The sequence below is a fragment of the Littorina saxatilis genome, unplaced genomic scaffold, assembly GCF_037325665.1.
Source record: "Littorina saxatilis isolate snail1 unplaced genomic scaffold, US_GU_Lsax_2.0 scaffold_2296, whole genome shotgun sequence".
NCBI lineage: Eukaryota > Metazoa > Mollusca > Gastropoda > Littorinimorpha > Littorinidae > Littorina > Littorina saxatilis.
In genome coordinates, this window is record NW_027126354.1 from 1 (window position 1) to 16,682 (window position 16,682).

Consider the following 16,682-nt stretch of genomic DNA (forward strand, 5'->3'; position numbering starts at 1 on the left):
AGGAGTGGAGTAGTGGAACGCTGCCACGTTCGTTTCGCGGCCACTTGGCTCCCATTCGCGACCAGTGTTTAGTGCAGTATGTGTGTGTGTGGTGGGTTCATGCTATGGCAAAATAATCTTGCCGGATTTTTGTGGTGTGTGTGTGATTTGTTATCGGGGTTCGAGGCCGAACTGCGGCTGCTTTGCTTACAGTATGAGTAATATCGTGTACGAAAAGTTCATTAAACAGTGAGATGATCCACTTGTGCGTGTACCTATAATTATCTTATCTGCTGTTCAAACGTGGTGCCCATCTGCTGACAGACTGAGTTGGGATTTTCGATGTCTGTCATAACTCCGTTCGATCTGTAAACTTCGATCTGTGACTTCGATCTGTGAGATTGTTCGATGTACAGTGTTTACTTCGATTTCAGTGGGACTTCAATCTTTGAGAAATACTATTCGATTTGTGACTTAATTCAGTCTTTGTGAAAAATTATTTGATTTGTGACTTCGATCTGTGACCTTGGATCAGTATTGTAATTCTTCAGGGAAATTGTGTGTTTTACTTAGTGGATTATTTGACGACGACACTATGAGTGTTTAAGATGTTTTAATGGTAAGTTTGGCTTTTTTTTCTGTGCAAACTCGTTTTGATGTCAGATATTTGAGAACAAACAAACAAACTTGGTTGTTGGGGAACGATTGAGGGAGTAAGCTTTCATGTTAGTTTCGATATCGTTTAGAACTATATGTTCGATCTTCTAAAGTATCAAGTTTTGTTTGCTCAATTCGAGGCCCTTTGTGTGAATGGGGACAGTTCAGTCTGTTGGGGTCCCGTTTGTGTGGACTCGCGTCAACATTTCACAGCTGTACGTTTCACATTTATTCGCGAAGAGACTGTAGAGCTGGGTATCAAACTGCGCCGTCTTCTTGACATTGCCGGTTTCGGTGTCTTGTTGAGTTCGATCTGCCTCTCTGTTGTGAATATAGAGTGTCGTTATGTGTGTGCGGCCCTTGTGTGTTGCTGTGATTCTGCGGACAGCTTTTAATGTGTGTATGTGTTTCCGCTCAAACGGGCCGTGTGTGTGTGTGTGTGTGTGTGTGTGTGTGTGTGTGTGTGTGCGTGTGTGTGTGTGCGTGTGGGAGACGTGCGTGCGCGCGCGCATGTGTGTGTGTGTGTGTGTGCGTGTGGGAGACGTGCGCGCGCGCATGTGTGTGTGTGTGTGTGCGTGTGTGTGTGTTTCAAACACAAGTGCACCGTCATGTTTTTGAGTGTGTGACCAGTTCAACAACATCCTTGAGTTTCACTTATTATTGATTGCGGGCACATTGTACAACATGGTTGTTTTAATTGGGCTAGTGTCAATAGTATAACAGGAACTAACAGAGACTTACTTGTTTCGACAACTTTGCGGTTTGTTAAAAAGGAAAACTTACAAGAAAAAAACTCGCTTTGTTCTTCTTGATTTTATAATTGAGTACGATAGTGTGTTCATCTAAGGGTGCACGTGCACTTAGTGAGTGTGGGCAAACTCTTGTATTCAGTGTGGTTTTATTGAGAAATTCCAAGTGTTCTCCCTTTCTTGCTTTCTTTGTCAGCTTTATGCCCATCTGTCTGTTTGTCTGTCTGTCTGTCTGTCTGTCTGTCTGTCTGTCTGTCTGTCTGTCTGTTTGTCTGTCTGCCTGTCTTGGTAAATGTGTTAAGTTCCAAAAATAAGGAAGTTTCCTTGTGTTAAAATAAGCTGTATATCACACACAGATCTGAGATGTTGTTGACGTCTATTTGCAATAACACGCTTTGATTATCATAGCTTTTTTTGGGATCAGCTTCAGGGGTCGTTTGAAATATAGTTCAAGTTGCTATATTCGAGGAAGCCTCAGTTTTCAATCATAGGCGAATGATGCATAGCCCACATTTAAATACAAATACATTTACAGATACACCCTCCGTGACGGAAACAGAACGTTCAAGACCCCTTGGTGATATTTTACGTGCATTCCTTTACCTGGGGCAGTTTTAAAGATGCACTCCTCCTCGTGTTCAGGATAATGTTAAACGCCACAGTGAGAAGTCAGTCATATATATTGCACATCGACATAAACGATACTCTTCTTCTTCTTCTTCTTCTTCTTCTTCTTCTTCTTCTTCTTCTTCTTCTTCTTCTTCTTCTTCTTCTTCTTCTTCTTCTTCTTCTTCTTCTTCTTCTTCTTCTTCTTCTTCTTTCTTCTTCTTCTTCTTCTTCTTCTTCTTCTTCTTCTTCTTCTTCTTCTTCTTCTTCTTCTTTCTTCTTTTTCTTCTTCTTCTTCTTCTTCTTCTTCTTCTTCGTTCATGGTGTGAAACTCCCATGTTCACTCATGGTTTTTGCACGAGTGGATTTTTACGTGTATGACAGTTTTTACCCCGCCATTCTGGCAGCATACGCCGATTTCGGGGGAAGACATAAACGATACACCTCAACCTGGCTTCTTCCTGTCCAGAGGGGGAATTTTTTTTAAAGTTTTATTTTTCATTTGTTTAAGATGAATTGGATTTACACATTGACACAAAAGATGTCATAAAATGTTAGGAATTTAATTAAGAAAAAACCCTCAAAATCCACTATGCACAGAAAATTATCCATGCTGTGGATTTGTTCGGTATGTGTTCAAGGCCATGTAAAATCCTGGCAATGGTGTGTATATATAAATATATAATTATATATTATGTATGATCGTTTACACTAGACGGAATGCACCTTTAATGTGCTGTGTGATATACGTGCTTAACTGGGATCGGACCGTGTGCGGTTTATATGGGAAACGTTAAAACTTCAACTCACTAAATCGCTTTGTCTGATTCTTTGGGCTACATTCTTTACACCCCCGGTATAGGGGTGTGTATAGGTTTCGCTCGATGTGTTTGTGTGTTTGTGTGTTTGTGTGTTTGTGTTCGCATATAGATCTCAAGAATGAACGGACCGATCGTCACCAAACTTGGTGAACAGGTTCTATACATTCCTGAGACGGTGCTTACAAAAATTGGGACCAGTCAAACACACGGTTAGGGAGTTATTGGTGGATTAAAATTATACAAGGACTTATAGAGGGCCAGTAAAACTGTCTTCGTTTTACAACTGAAACAGTTCGCTCTCACACGCTTTGTGCATTACATTTGCCTAGGCTACAGTCTCTGATCGTCCCAGCAGGAAACCATTTCTGCATCTTACGTCTTTACTTTTGTCTGCGTTTTCATTAGCCTGGAGCGGTTGGCCTAGTGGTAAGGCGTCCGCCCCGTGATCGGGAGGTCGTGGGTTCGAACCCCGGCCGGGTCATACCTAAGACTTTAAAATTGGCAATCTAGTGGCTGCTCCGCCTGGCGTCTGGCATTATGGGGTTAGTGCTAGGACTGGTTGGTCCGGTGTCAGAATAGTGTGACTGGTGAGACATGAAGCCTGTGCTGCGACTTCTGTCTTGTGTGTGGCGCATGTTATGTCAAAGCAGCACCGCCCTGATATGGCCCTTCGTGGTCGGCTGGGCGTTAAGCAAGCAAACAAAAAAAATTGGCCTGGAGAAATGCGTCCATTAGCTAGCTAGGCGATTGGCTGGTCACTATGACAGAAGGTCACGGTAGTTAATGGGCACTCCTTTTTGTTTCTTTCATTTTTTTCTTTTTCTTCTTCTTTCTAGTGTGTTTGGCTTCAGGTTATGCCCCTAAGGCCTGGCGCTCACCAATGTAACTTCAGCAGGACAGCCGACGCACTGCAGATTATCCCAGCCCGCTACACGTTGCGTGAAAGGAAAACAGGCCAAGTTCTCGTCATAATCCCTGTCGCAGCATCAATAATATGCAGTGCGTCGTCTGTGCCGCTGAAACTGCGCAGGTATAATCTGCCCTTAATGGCTGTTCCGTCAGGGCGTAAAACAACATCTTTCTTTGACTTCAGGACGAGTAAAGATACTTTATTTCCCGTGTAAACCTTCTGACCCGTCACAGATCGGCCCAGGCTTGTTCTGGGGATAACAGCATCCTTGCTTTAGCACATAGTCCAAACATCTGCTGCCTAGCTAATTAATTTTTTGTGCAGAGTGGGGACTTTTCGTTGAATTAATTTTCGCAGATTGGCTCTGGAGTAACTAAACATTTAGGCTTCTGGATTTTGGTTGATATGTCAAAGCGGACGGATTCTCTTTTGTCCGATTCAAAGGCCTGGAAGAATTTGCAAGTGTATCTTTGTGTCCAAACTATCCCATTTCTCCAAACTTGCTCGTCAGTTTTGGTACAAGTTGGACACTTCTGCCTCTGGGGGGAACAGCATCTTTGAGAAATCAGAAGCAGCCAGGACTAGCTATAGCTGGGGTCACCGTACACTGAAACTCGAGCGTCCTGCCTTTTAAAACTGTCCCAAATTGTAGAATATTCCTAGGATTTCGTGTCAGTTCTGGCGGAAGTAATATACTTCTGTTTCTGCCTGGTAAGGATATCAACTTTGAGAAATCAGAAGCAGCCTAGGCTAATCATCTTGGGGTCAACGTTCATTGAAGCTAGAGTTTTCTGCTTTTTAAAACAGTCCCAAACTTTTACTATAGCATTTCTCGAGCATGTCTTGTTAGCTCTGGTGGAAGTTAGATACTTCTGCCTCTGGGGAGGACAGCATCTTTGAGAAATCAGAAGCAGCCTATGCTAGCGAGCTTGGGATCACAACACATTGAAACTAGGGCTTTCTGCCTTTATAACACACTGTTAAATGGTGGAATGTCTTGAGCATTTCGTGTCCGTTCTGGATAAAGTTAGATATTATGTGTGCCTTTTGGACGGACAGCATCTTTGAGAAATCAGAAGCAGCCTGGACTAGCGAGCTAGGGTCACCTCACATTGAAGCCAGAGCTGCCTGCCTTTTAAACTGTCCCAGACTGTCTTGAGCATTTCGTGTCAGTTCTGGTGGAAGTTAGATATTTCTGCCTCTGGTGAGGACAGCATCTTTGAGAAATCAGAAGCAGCCTGGCTAGGCCAGCGAGCTTGGGTCAACGCACATTGCAGCTAGAGTATTCTGGCTTTTGAAACAGTTGAGCGGGACGTCGCAAGGGGCTTTGTTTTATTGTGCTTTGCCTGCCTACGTTTTTGTTTTAAACCCTGCGTACACAGCTGTGTATCGTTCCCTTCCGGGGGCGGACGTACGGTCAGAAAACACAGCCACAAAGTTGAAAGACTGGGCCTTTATACTGCTTGTGTGTGTTGGAGGGGGGGGGGGGGGCGTGTGTGTGCGTGTGTGTGTGTGTGTGTGTGCGCTAGCCTGTGTGCCTACATTCCTCTGTGAGTATGTTCTATAGAATTTAGGCTGTATCTTAACTGATGATCGTGGGAGTAGAATGCTGTACGGCGCTGTTCAAAAGGTGACAGCTGTGTTTAGGATTGCTCTCTGTGTGTGTGTGTGTGTGTGTGTGTGTGTGTGTGTGTGTGTGTGTGTGAGAGAGAGAGAGAGAGAGAGAGAGAGAGAGAGAGAGAGAGAGAGAGAGAGAGAGAGAGAGAGAGAGAGCATAATTATATGCCACCGTTTACCTTTGAATCTTTTAAAGTACAATGTTGATTTAGGTAAATATACATACAGACATTTTAGGGTTATTTTGTTTAGTTCGTTGTCCCCAAGCACCCCTAAAGAGAACAGTAACGAAACCTGTCTATATCGTTTATAAAATGTTTAATTGTAGATAAAACGAAACATTGAGTAGTTCTTCGACGTAACCTCTCCGACTTTTAGACTTTTGACGAACAAGATAGACAACAGACAAATAATAGCAAGGAACGGTGATGACATAGCTTTCGGTCTCACTTGGTTCTATGAAGATGGCAACTAAAAGCAATTTTTATGGGGGCCTCGCAAAACAGCAGTGAAGATAGTCTTGGTAGGTATCACGCGGCATAAGCCGTTGCTGACAGTGACACGATTACCGATCGCTAAGGGCGAGGGAATTGATGAATAATCGTTCTTTCACTGGAGGTCACCGATTTGTTTTGACGCTGTTCTGTGTGTAAGAATAAGTGAGTGAGTGAGTGTGTGTGTGTGTGTGTGTGTGTGTGTGTGTGTGTTTTATGTCTGTGTCTGTTTGTCTGTCTCTCTGTCTCTGTCTGTCTGTGTCTGTTTGTCTCTCTGTCTCTGTCTGTCTGTGTCTGTTTTTCTGTCTCTCTGTCTCTGTCTGTTTGTCTGTCTCTCTGTCTCTGTCTGTCTGTCTGTGTCTGTTTGTCTGTCTCTCTGTCTCTGTCTCTGTCTGTCTGTGTCTGTTTGTCTGTCTCTCTGTCTCTGTCTGTCTGTGTCTGTTTGTCTCTCTGTCTCTGTCTGTCTGTGTCTGTTTTTCTGTCTCTCTGTCTCTGTCTGTCTGTGTCTGTGCGTGTGCATGCTCTCTCTCTCTCTCTCACACACTCTCACCCCCCCCCTCTCTTCCCTTGCCTCTCTATCTTTCTCCCCCCTCTCTATATCCCTCTCTTTCTCCACTATCTCCCCTTCTCTTTCAGTCTCCCTCTTACTCACCCTCTTTCGCTCTCTGTATCTCTCTTTTTCCATCCTTCGCGTTTACCTTTTACCCATTTCTCTCTATTCAAAGTACCGATTTCATCATTCCACGCAGAATTGTATTCTCATCGTAAAAGATAGAAAACATTGACTCTGATCCGCATGACACCATGCAGTTAGTATCCCACTGTTTACCCATTAGTCAGCATACAAGTACGATCAATAGAAGGATGTACGTACGTACATTCACATGAGATATATCCAAACATTAACAGCATGCATCAAATCATTATCATCATCATACATCCAACGTGGCACGCGTTGTATATCATTCACGTGACAGGAATCGGCAACAGCTGTAGATAGCATAGAAATAAACAGTTTTTGTTTCCGATGTAACCTTATTACAATTTTGTCTGAATAATGACGATTAAAATGCGCAGTAGTTCTGTTCGAAATTGACAGTGTGAAGATTGACAAATTCAGAGCGGAAAGTTTGTACCAGCAAACTGTGTTGTATTACTAGAGGTGTGTTTATACGCAATATATATAGGTTCCTCATATCACAGAAGTACACTGTGTTTTTGTTCTCGATTTAAGCTTATATTTTGCCTGAACAATGATTGATAAAATGCGTAGAACTAGAAGTGTGGTGTTCGAAACTGACAGCTAAGTTTGAAAGCCGGTTCCAACAAACTGCAAAGTGTTACTGGAGATTACTGAGGACACTGAACGTGTATTTAATACACAAGTTATCGTTTGTTTTAGTGCCATCAGCATATTCGGATTCGTTTATCGTTTTGTTTTTATGGTCCGAGGCCGTTCTGTTGTGAGCATATGAAGTGTCGGTGTTCTCTACAGCTTTTGGGAAAACCGTTGTGGGTTTCCTTCGCTCGTTTTGAATGCACATGCGCCAAAGTGATGTGGTTAGTATTTTTGTCAAAGACGTTTCTTCGCCTTGATTTTTTTTCTCTGCTCTTCTGTTTCACATCTTGTTCATGCATGTGCATTAATATTTCTTTTGTTTGTTTGTCGTTTACAGTACGCGTTTCTGTGTTCTTTCTGCTAGTTGTTCTTTTCCGCCTGCTAGTTGTGTCTGTGACTTTGTAAGCACAGGGAACTTTTGTTGTTGAATTAATTCTGTACCGTGACACCTATGCAATATGTGACCCTCCACCACGAAATGAGTCGCATGTCACCTCGCGCGGTTCTGCGCTAGGCTTAATATAAGTCCGGGGAGTGTCTGGTAACAGTGTGAGGGTCACCTTAGTCACAGGCTTATAACTCAAACAGTTTTCGCTCTTTTCTAAAACGGGTTTCACCACTGGATAGAGCATAAAAATCCCTTTAGGAAAATGTAAAAATATGAATATCATGCAAAGGTGACATGCGACTCATTTCGTGGTGGAGGGTCACATATGTGAAATCAATTCAGCAAAAAGTATTAAACAAACATACTCAGCACATGGATCAGCCAGGCAGTTGATTTTGGGTATGTGTCAAAGTGGGAGGATAGTCTTCTCGGGTGTAAAAACATGGACACATCTTTAGAGATGCACATGGTGGCTTACTCGAGACTGACAGCACCTTTAAAGAGCAAGAGCCATGCATTGAGCCAGGCATTTTTCGTCGACACCTTTCGTCACACACATTTTCCACATCTTTCTTGGCTGGTAATCACGCAAGCGCCGCCAAATCGTGTTCAGCCGCGCGTGTTATTGAGTTGTTGCGTGCTTCCAAGATTTCGATTTCATTCCAAACCGCCACAAGGCTCCCCAAATTCTACAAGAGGAATAACCTTTACGCTGATTCCCAGAAATCGATTGGACCCCCGTCCCATATCCGGTGCCAGACAGGAGTAGACCAAGCAGTAGACCCCAAAATAGACCCTGCTGACGGGTCCATCAGCGTGTAATGAAAAAAACTACTCGCGAAATCCAATGAGTGTGTAACTTTACGTCGGATTTCGTCTTCTTGTGATGGATATGGGGATCTGTGTGTGGTGTGCGTGTGTGTGTGTGTGTGTGTGTGTGAAGGTTAGGGGATCGAGGGATAGGCGGGGATGTGTGTGTGTGTGTGTGTGTGTGTGTGTGTGTGATGGGGAATGGAGGGAGAGGAGGTGTGTGTGTGTGTGTGTGTGTGTGTGTGTGAAGGTTGGAGGATCGAGGGATAGGGGGGATGTGTGAGTGTGTGTGTGTGTGTGTGTATGATGGGGAACGGAGGGAGAGGAGGTGTGTGTGTGCGCGCCCTCTCGCCAGAGTCAGATTATCAATGTTGCATGTGAACATCTGGATCACATTATAAGACAGAAACGCTTTTCAGTGGATCGAATCAGCCATTTGCTTGGCCTGACACAGGGTCGCAAACTCCGGTAATGATAAGATTTAAATCTGACAGTGACTAGATAATGTTGGATATGGGATACGCTGTACATAATAGTTGGCTGAGTTATGAAAAAAGCACTAACTCCATCCATTATCTGCCCACTCATCTTCATCGCCAAGGATTGTTACAGCCACATATGTGTTACTTTGCTCACTTGGACTCACTTGTGAGACTGTTTGGTTCCGATGTCAATTGTCATTTGGCTGGTCGTTTTTGTAACCATAATCTTGACTCGCTATCATTGCGAGGGGGGAGGGTGCACAGGGAGGTGGGGTGGGGGGGGGGGGGGAAGTAAGAGGTGAGAGAAAGATTGTCCTCATCACCAGCATTATGCAATTTCATACTGCGTACCTTCATCAAGGTTAAAACCGTCACAAACTCTCTGTCTGTGTTACAATGACAAGTGTTATCTTATCTAAACTATTACCGGTGTAGGTATTCGTTCATACATGTGTAATCTGCACCTACACTGTGACTCATTCACTGTTCTCAACTTATATGTCAGTGCAGTATGATAACATAAACATTTTGTGCAACCAATCATCCACTGTGATTTTGTTACCTGTCACCTAACACGTCTGATTTTTCGCTGTCTCTGGGAGTGTTATTTGGATGGCTTTTCTGTTTCTATAAGTCGTAACAGAAGAGAAGAAATTCGGGGTGACCGTAGTAACCAAGGAATAATATATATCCTTTGAAGTCTAATTTTCCTTTGTCTCATGTCACGTGCAGAATGACGTCACGGGGATCCTTGCAGACCCCGCAGAGTGACAACGATGTCAACCAAGTAACGTAACGAAGGATACTGAAACACTCTTCAAGGATCGACGTTCAGTCTTCAAGAGATCACCTCGTCAATATTTTTTTCTGGATACCTAGGATACAAGCTTCCATGAGGATACTCTTCAACTCAAGGAGTGGTTTGAAGTTGTCGACTTTGGTGAACTGGAGTTCTGGTATTGTGTCTTCTGGAAAAGTGCACGTGCAGTTTTGTGGTAGTGCGCAAGGAGTGTGATTGCGTGTGTATGTTCACACACCATGCAGAAAACGGAGTACCAGGAGTATATTCACCTTTCGACAAAAATCCTGCCACGAAAACAGTACAGCAAGCACTAAAAAAAAACCATGAAATTACCTGATACTATTGAAGTATACAGAAATATGATTCAGTGATTACTGCTGTAGCAAGTGTTATAACATTTGATGGGCTTTTCTGCACCTTTCAGTGAAACCAAAGGAGACGGAATGTGTTTGTACGTAACCAAGGAATAGTAGTGCTTCATCGGAGAAAAGCTTCAACGTTGAGGCAGTAAATGTGAAGCGACAGGCGGATTTGATTCTCCTGTAGATACCATCCACAAAAGCAGTTCTGCTGTACCGCTCTGCTCTACCGACGGTAGTTGTTTCGTGTATCTTCAAATCAGCAGTAGTTGTGGAAATTGTAATCACGATGCTTCAAGCGCAAGGGTACAGCAATACTTTTGCGAACATAGACAAGCAAGTTTAGCAAAAAAACGGTTCTTCAGCAAGATGTAGAACTTTTTTTTTTGCAAACACGACCAGCGAAAAAGAGTCAATAAAACATGAAGCGAACTGATTCAAACAAACTCCGATAAATTCGGAGAGGAAAAAACACACGCTCAACAACAACACAGAACAAGTCACAAACGACAATGAAACGAAGGGACCAATCATTTCTGTGAGGGACAAGATCACGTGACAGACGTCAAGCGTTGCCATGGAGTCGGAGAGTCCAGGAGGAACGCTGCTGGTGCTGGAGCCCAAGTCGTTGCGGTCGTTCACGACGAACGACGAGTACCTGTACGCCATGAAGGAGGACCTGGCTGACTGGTTCGCCTGCCTCTACAAGCTGCAGATGGACGCTGACACCTTCCTCGCCATCTTGGAGACCGGTGTTGTCCTCTGTCGTCATGCCAACGAGGTAAGTTTATTACATTTTGCTTCTTGCTGAATTACATTTTATTTGATAAGGTTTTTGAGGAAAGAACGCATCACATACAAATACATTTTTAACTGTATGTACATACTAATTCAACTGTTTTGGCTTTATTGGCCGATTTGAGTGTATGCATCTTTAGACATGGGTTTTAATATAAATGTGTGTTGTGCTGTCTGTTTTCAAATTAGAACAGGTCAGTATGTCTCAGCTGAGCGTATATGGTATTGAAAGAAATGTGTGGTGTGTTGAGATAATTATGCTTTTATCCAAAGAAAATGACAACAATCCCTTTGAAATCTACTACGCGTGTGTATCACGATTGACAGACGTGATGAAGACCGCTACTCGCGTGCCATCTGAATGTGTTTTTGTCCGCTCGAATGCCCATCCTTTTGTTTGGTTGTTTGTTGGTATGGTGTGTTTGTCCGTTCATCCGTGTGTCAGTCTGTCTGTCTCTCTGTCTATTTGTCTCTCTCTGTTCAAATATATGTATACAGATCTTTAATTTGCATGCAATTTAGAGTACCCTCGATACATCCAAAACTTGTAGAGACAAAACACACCTATTTTTGTTATATATATATCTACAGTTTATTCCTTTTTACTTATATCTATCAGCGATAATTTTATGACACACTCCTAAACATTTCTCAGGTGCAGACCTTCTTCAAAGATCGGCGGCAGCAGGGCGCAGCGCTGGCCATGAGGTCCTACTTCATTCAAAGCGTGCCCGAGGGCACCGTCACGTGCCGTCAGGACGTCAAGCCGGGCACGTTCCAGGCGCGAGACAACGTCAGCAACTTCATCACGTGGTGCCGCCGCCTGGGCATCCCCGACGTGTTGAGGTTTGAGACGGACGACCTGGTCCTGCGCAAGAACGAGAAGAGCGTGATCCTGTGTCTGCTGGAGCTGGCCCGTGTCGGGGCCAAACTTGGGATGCTCGCGCCCACCCTGGTGCAGATGGAGCAGGAGATTGACGAGGAGATCGAGTCCGGGGAGCCCCCGCCTCAGATCAAGACCTGCGACATGAAGACTCTGGAAGAGCTGGTGAGTTTGGTTCTTGGTGTGGGGGTGTATGTTGCTTTGTTGGTTTGGTTGTGTCTGTGTGTTTTTTTCTTCATTTTTTTTTAGGTGTCAAGTGTCAAGTGGACTGTAAAACAATGGAATGACATAATTCGTCGTTGCTGTTTCCCTTTTACTCTCTACCTGTCTACGTGTCTCTGTCCTGGGTGTCTCTGTCTCTGTCTTTGTTCCTGCCCTACCTCTCTTTACACCCCCGGTATAGGGGTGTGTATAGGATTCGGTCCATGTGTTTGTTTGTTTGTGTTCGCATATAGATCTCAAGAACGAACGGACCGATTGTCACCAAACTTGGTGAACAGGTACATTCCTGAGACGGTCCTTACAAAAATTGGGACCAGTCAAACACACGGTTAGGGAGTTATTGGTGGATTAAGATTCTACAAGGACTTATAGAGGGACATCGATGTGTTTGTTTGTTTGTGTTCGCATATAGATCTCAAGAATGAACGGACCGATCGTCACCAAACTTGGTGAACAGGTTCTATACATTCCTGAGACGGTCCTTACAAAAATTGGGACCAGTCAAACACACGGTTAGGGAGTTATTGGTGGATTAAAATTATACAAGGACTTATAGAGGGACATCTTAATGGTCAAAGGGAAATAACCATTCTCACTCAGTCACTGCCACCAACTGAGAAGGTTATTTCCCTTTGACGGGGGTGTTTTTCCTACCTCGGAGGAATTTCTTGTTTTGGTTTTGTTTGGTTAGCTGTCTGTATCTTTCTTTCTCTGAGTTACTGTCTGTCTGATTTTGCCTCCGTCTCATCCCATCTCTCTCTCTCTTCCTGTCTGTCTGTCTGTCTGTCTGTCTGTCTGTCTGCCTGTCTGTCTGTCTGTCTGTCTGTCTGTCTGTCTGTCTGTCTGCCTGTCTGTCTGTCTGTCTGTCTCTTCCTGTCTGTCTCTCTCTCTTCCTGTATTTATGTCTGTCTGTCTCTCTCTGTCTCCCTCTCTCTCTCGCTCTCTCTCTCTCTCTCAGTCTCTCTCTCGCTCTCTCTGTCTGTCACTATCTGTCTCTGTCTCTGGCTCTTTCTCTCTCTCTGGCTCTCTCTCTCTCTCTGGCTCTCTCTGGCTCTTTCTCTCTCTCTGGCTCTCTCTGGCTCTCTCTCTCTCTCTCTCTCTCTCTCTCTCTCGCTCTCTCAGTCTGAACTTGACCTCTGCCTTTCATCCAACCAAAAGTCTTATGCAGACATAGATAGACACATTACCCAAAGTGTCTCAGAGTCTAACCCCGCCCTATTAATCACGAATCCAAGATGTCCCGTCGCGTTGGCGACCGGCCAAATGGTCTGAGGGGGATTCGCGGAAGATTTTCCGCTCAGCTGGCTCCCGCTGAATTGCTGATAGGTGTATTACTAGGAAGAGATGGGGCCAGATAAAAGTAGATACAGTTGGTACGTGTGTATGTAGGGGTTCCTTTTTGTAGGTGGAATTTGCTCGGCTGAATGGTGAAGTTATTTTAAGTGTCGGGACTAAACACATACATTTTGGAAAGGGGAGATAAAGTTGTGTTTGAAGATACCTACATTTTTGTTGTTGCTGGAGATTGGTTCGTGGAATGCGAAATAAGTTAAATACCTGCGTATACTTAGGCCTAAAAAAAAAAAAAAATAGGTGTGGTTACGGTAACCCGACCTACCCTATTTTTAGGGGCCGACCCTATAACTTTTTTTTACATTTGCAAAAAAAAAAAAAAAAAAAAAAAAAAAAAACCGAGTGCAGAAAACGCAATGAAAGCGAAAGCGCTCGAGTCGCACACTTATTTCCCTGTCAAGTAGGTTTAATTTGTACACATTAGAAAAAAAAAGTAACTATTATGTCCATACTGAGCAACAGTAGCTATTCCTGACACTTGGAACTTTTGTGATAACTAATTGAAAGTGACAGGTTTTGATATGAAAATGGAAAGTGAAGTGGACTCAGTTTTTCACGGGAAACGCATCGGACGGAAAAGGTTGAACGTGTTCTGACTCGTGTACCTTAGGTCCTGGTGCTGGTTGTATTGATATAAAAAAAAGTTACACCCTAGGCATCCAAGGGCGGAAAAGTGTGAGAATTAAAAACACGAAAATTGACATAAACCTGTCAGAAATTTGCCCTAAGGATTCCTCGGAGAGACTGAGATTTTTTTTCTCCATGGATACCATTACTCAAAATGGTACCAGTGAATCCAGTTTTGCGGAATACAGTAGAATCTCTAGCATAGAGAATTTAAGAAGATTATGCAGGGTTTACAAAGGGGTAGGGGTTGGGAGAGGGCTGTGGGGATTTGGAAGGGGACATTTTCGTCAAGATTTGATCATTTTGCTTCTTGCCATTTTTGGAAGGAGCCTATGCAAGATCCGAAGCTAAGTGTTCCAGCCCTGAAAGTCGAACACATGGTGTACTTGCCTTTGGCTAGTGATTCTGAAAATTCACTAGCCAGAGAGCAAACTTTACTATCCAAACCAACAATTTGTTTCGGCAACTTTACTCGCATTTGGCGAGTAGATTTACGTTTTTACTCGCCAGTTAAATGTTTCTACTCGCCATGGCGAATAAACTACTCGCCACTTTCAAGCCTGTGTTCATTAACAATTATCTGTTCTGTATCTTGTCGATTCACCATAAAGTGCGGTCGAGGATCTAGTTAATGTTCGTTCTATTTATCATTCCAACTTCCCAAAAGTAACCTTTCGTATTTACACCCCCGGTATAGGGGTGTGTATAGGATTCGCTCTATGTGTTTGTTTGTTTGTTTGTTTGTGTTCGCATATAGATCTCAAGAATGAACGGACCGATCGTCACCAAACTTGGTGAACAGGTTCTATACATTCCTGAGACGGTCCTTACAAAAATTGGGACCAGTCAAACACACGGTTAGGGAGTTATTGGTGGATTAAGATTCTACAAGGACTTATAGAGGCACATATTAATGGTCAAAGGGAAATAACCTTCTCAGTTGGTGGCAGTGAGAATGGTTATTTCCCTTTGACCAACGGGGGTGTTTTTCCTACCTCGGAGGAATTTCTTGTTTTTTTAATTCTGTGAAGAGTGTAGTAGCCGGTTGTAGAAACTGTGTCTGGGTGATTTTCCCCCTTCAAGTGATGCACGCAAGCAGAGTTTCGTCTGTCGGAAGCAACGGTCCCGAGTGTGAAGTGACACTGAACATTATTCTCATCTTGCTGTCAGTGCATGATGTCAGTTAGCGCCGACGTTAACAGTTGCTTTCTTCCCAAGGCGCTACATTTGTGTGTGTGTGTAGGTGTGAAATTTTAAAGCAGACTATTTGCAAGGATGACTTTAGAGTTACATACAAGCACGCTGAGGTTAGTTAGACAGGGAAGCAATGACGAACAGGTAGACGGATGGACCAGGCATACCAACGGACTGAACGTTGGGGTGGGTTATGTGACGAGCACTCGGTTATAGAAAGACAGACACACGCAGGCGGGCATGCACTCACAAAGACACACGTGCTCTTGAGACCAAGGGTTACTGTCTGGCATCTGCCTCGAAAGTCCGAGAAAAATGTCCCTCTTTCTTTTTGCTGCGATGCCCGCAGAATCCCTCCGTACGGTGCTGCTCTCAGTCATGCGTAGACTGATAAATCAAGACGTTCTGTCAAACCGAAAATGCAATCAATCGTTTTGTCCTCTTGTACCTCTCCGGTCTCAGACGTCTCCATTTTGCTCAGTGCTCATCAGTTTTTTCGGCGCATATCCTACTTTTCACGGCCTATTATTCCAAGTCACACGGGTATTTTGGTGGACATTTTTTTTATCTAAGCCTAGATACAATTTTGTCAGGAAAGACCCTTTTGTCAATCGTGGGATCTTTAACGTGCACACCCCAATGTAGTGTACACGAAGGGACCTCGGTTTTTCGTCTCATCCGAAAGATTAGCTTGAACCTGATACAGTGGAACCCTTCTTTTAAGAGCGAAAAATCCGAGAAAATCAAGTCTTAAGAAGGAGGGATTCGTAAAAATAATGGCGGTAAATTTACGGATGCTATGAACAAACAATCTTAAAAACCAAGTTCTTGAAAAGGAGGAAGTTTTTTTATTGGGGGGGGGGGGGGGGTGGGTTAATAAGGGGGTTCCACAGTATACGTTTATGGTTACAGCATATCTGTCTATGTCTGTATCAAAAAACAAGAAAGGTAGGTTGTTGGAACGTTTGTTATTGACAAAACAATACATTCTTTTAAATATTTTTAAAATGTGTTAAAAAAAATTTCCGTTCTCAATTTGTTGGATCTTTTCCGTGCGCACTTGGTCATTTTTTAATTTGGTCATTCTGTGAATGTATTGTTTTGTCAATAACAAACGTTCCGACAACCTACCTTTTTGATTCTGAATTATGGAACGTTGGCAGTCTCTTTGTTTTTGGATTTATTTTGTCTATGTCTGTGTTAACAGTATTTCTATCTGATGGCAGTCTGTGGGCACGGTATTTCACATCAGATAGTGCTTTTTGGCACGAGTCGTGCGACTCCGCGTGACCTCGACATGATAGTTTATCAGGACGGGTACTTGAGTCCTTATCGACAGGATCAAAGTCGGCAGCTGTTGTCAGACAATATAGGGTTTTAACGTGTGATGTAACTGCACGCGTTGTGTATGTCTGTCTAGGAGAGAACAATAGTGATAGGTTATCAATCACACAGCTGACTATGATGATTTAATGCGGAATTCGGCCACTTGTCCCGAGGTGGTCATTCTTACTCAGTAACACGTCAACATAGAGAGAAAGAGATAGAGAAAAAAAGAGAGAGGGGGAGAAAGAGACAGACAGACAGACAGA

At 43.5% G+C, this 16,682-nt stretch overlaps 1 protein-coding gene across 1 annotated transcript; it reads left to right on the forward strand.

Moving 5' to 3' along the window:
* Positions 1 to 9,584: 9,584 nt before the first annotated feature.
* LOC138954788 (GAS2-like protein 2A) lies at positions 9,585 to 11,859 on the forward strand (the record flags this gene model as incomplete). Its single annotated transcript, XM_070326557.1, is given in 2 exon segments — positions 9,585 to 10,794; positions 11,467 to 11,859. Coding segments are annotated over 2 exon segments (597 nt in total), but the record flags the coding sequence as incomplete, so codon positions are not given.
* Between the last annotated feature and the right edge of the window lie 4,823 nt (positions 11,860 to 16,682).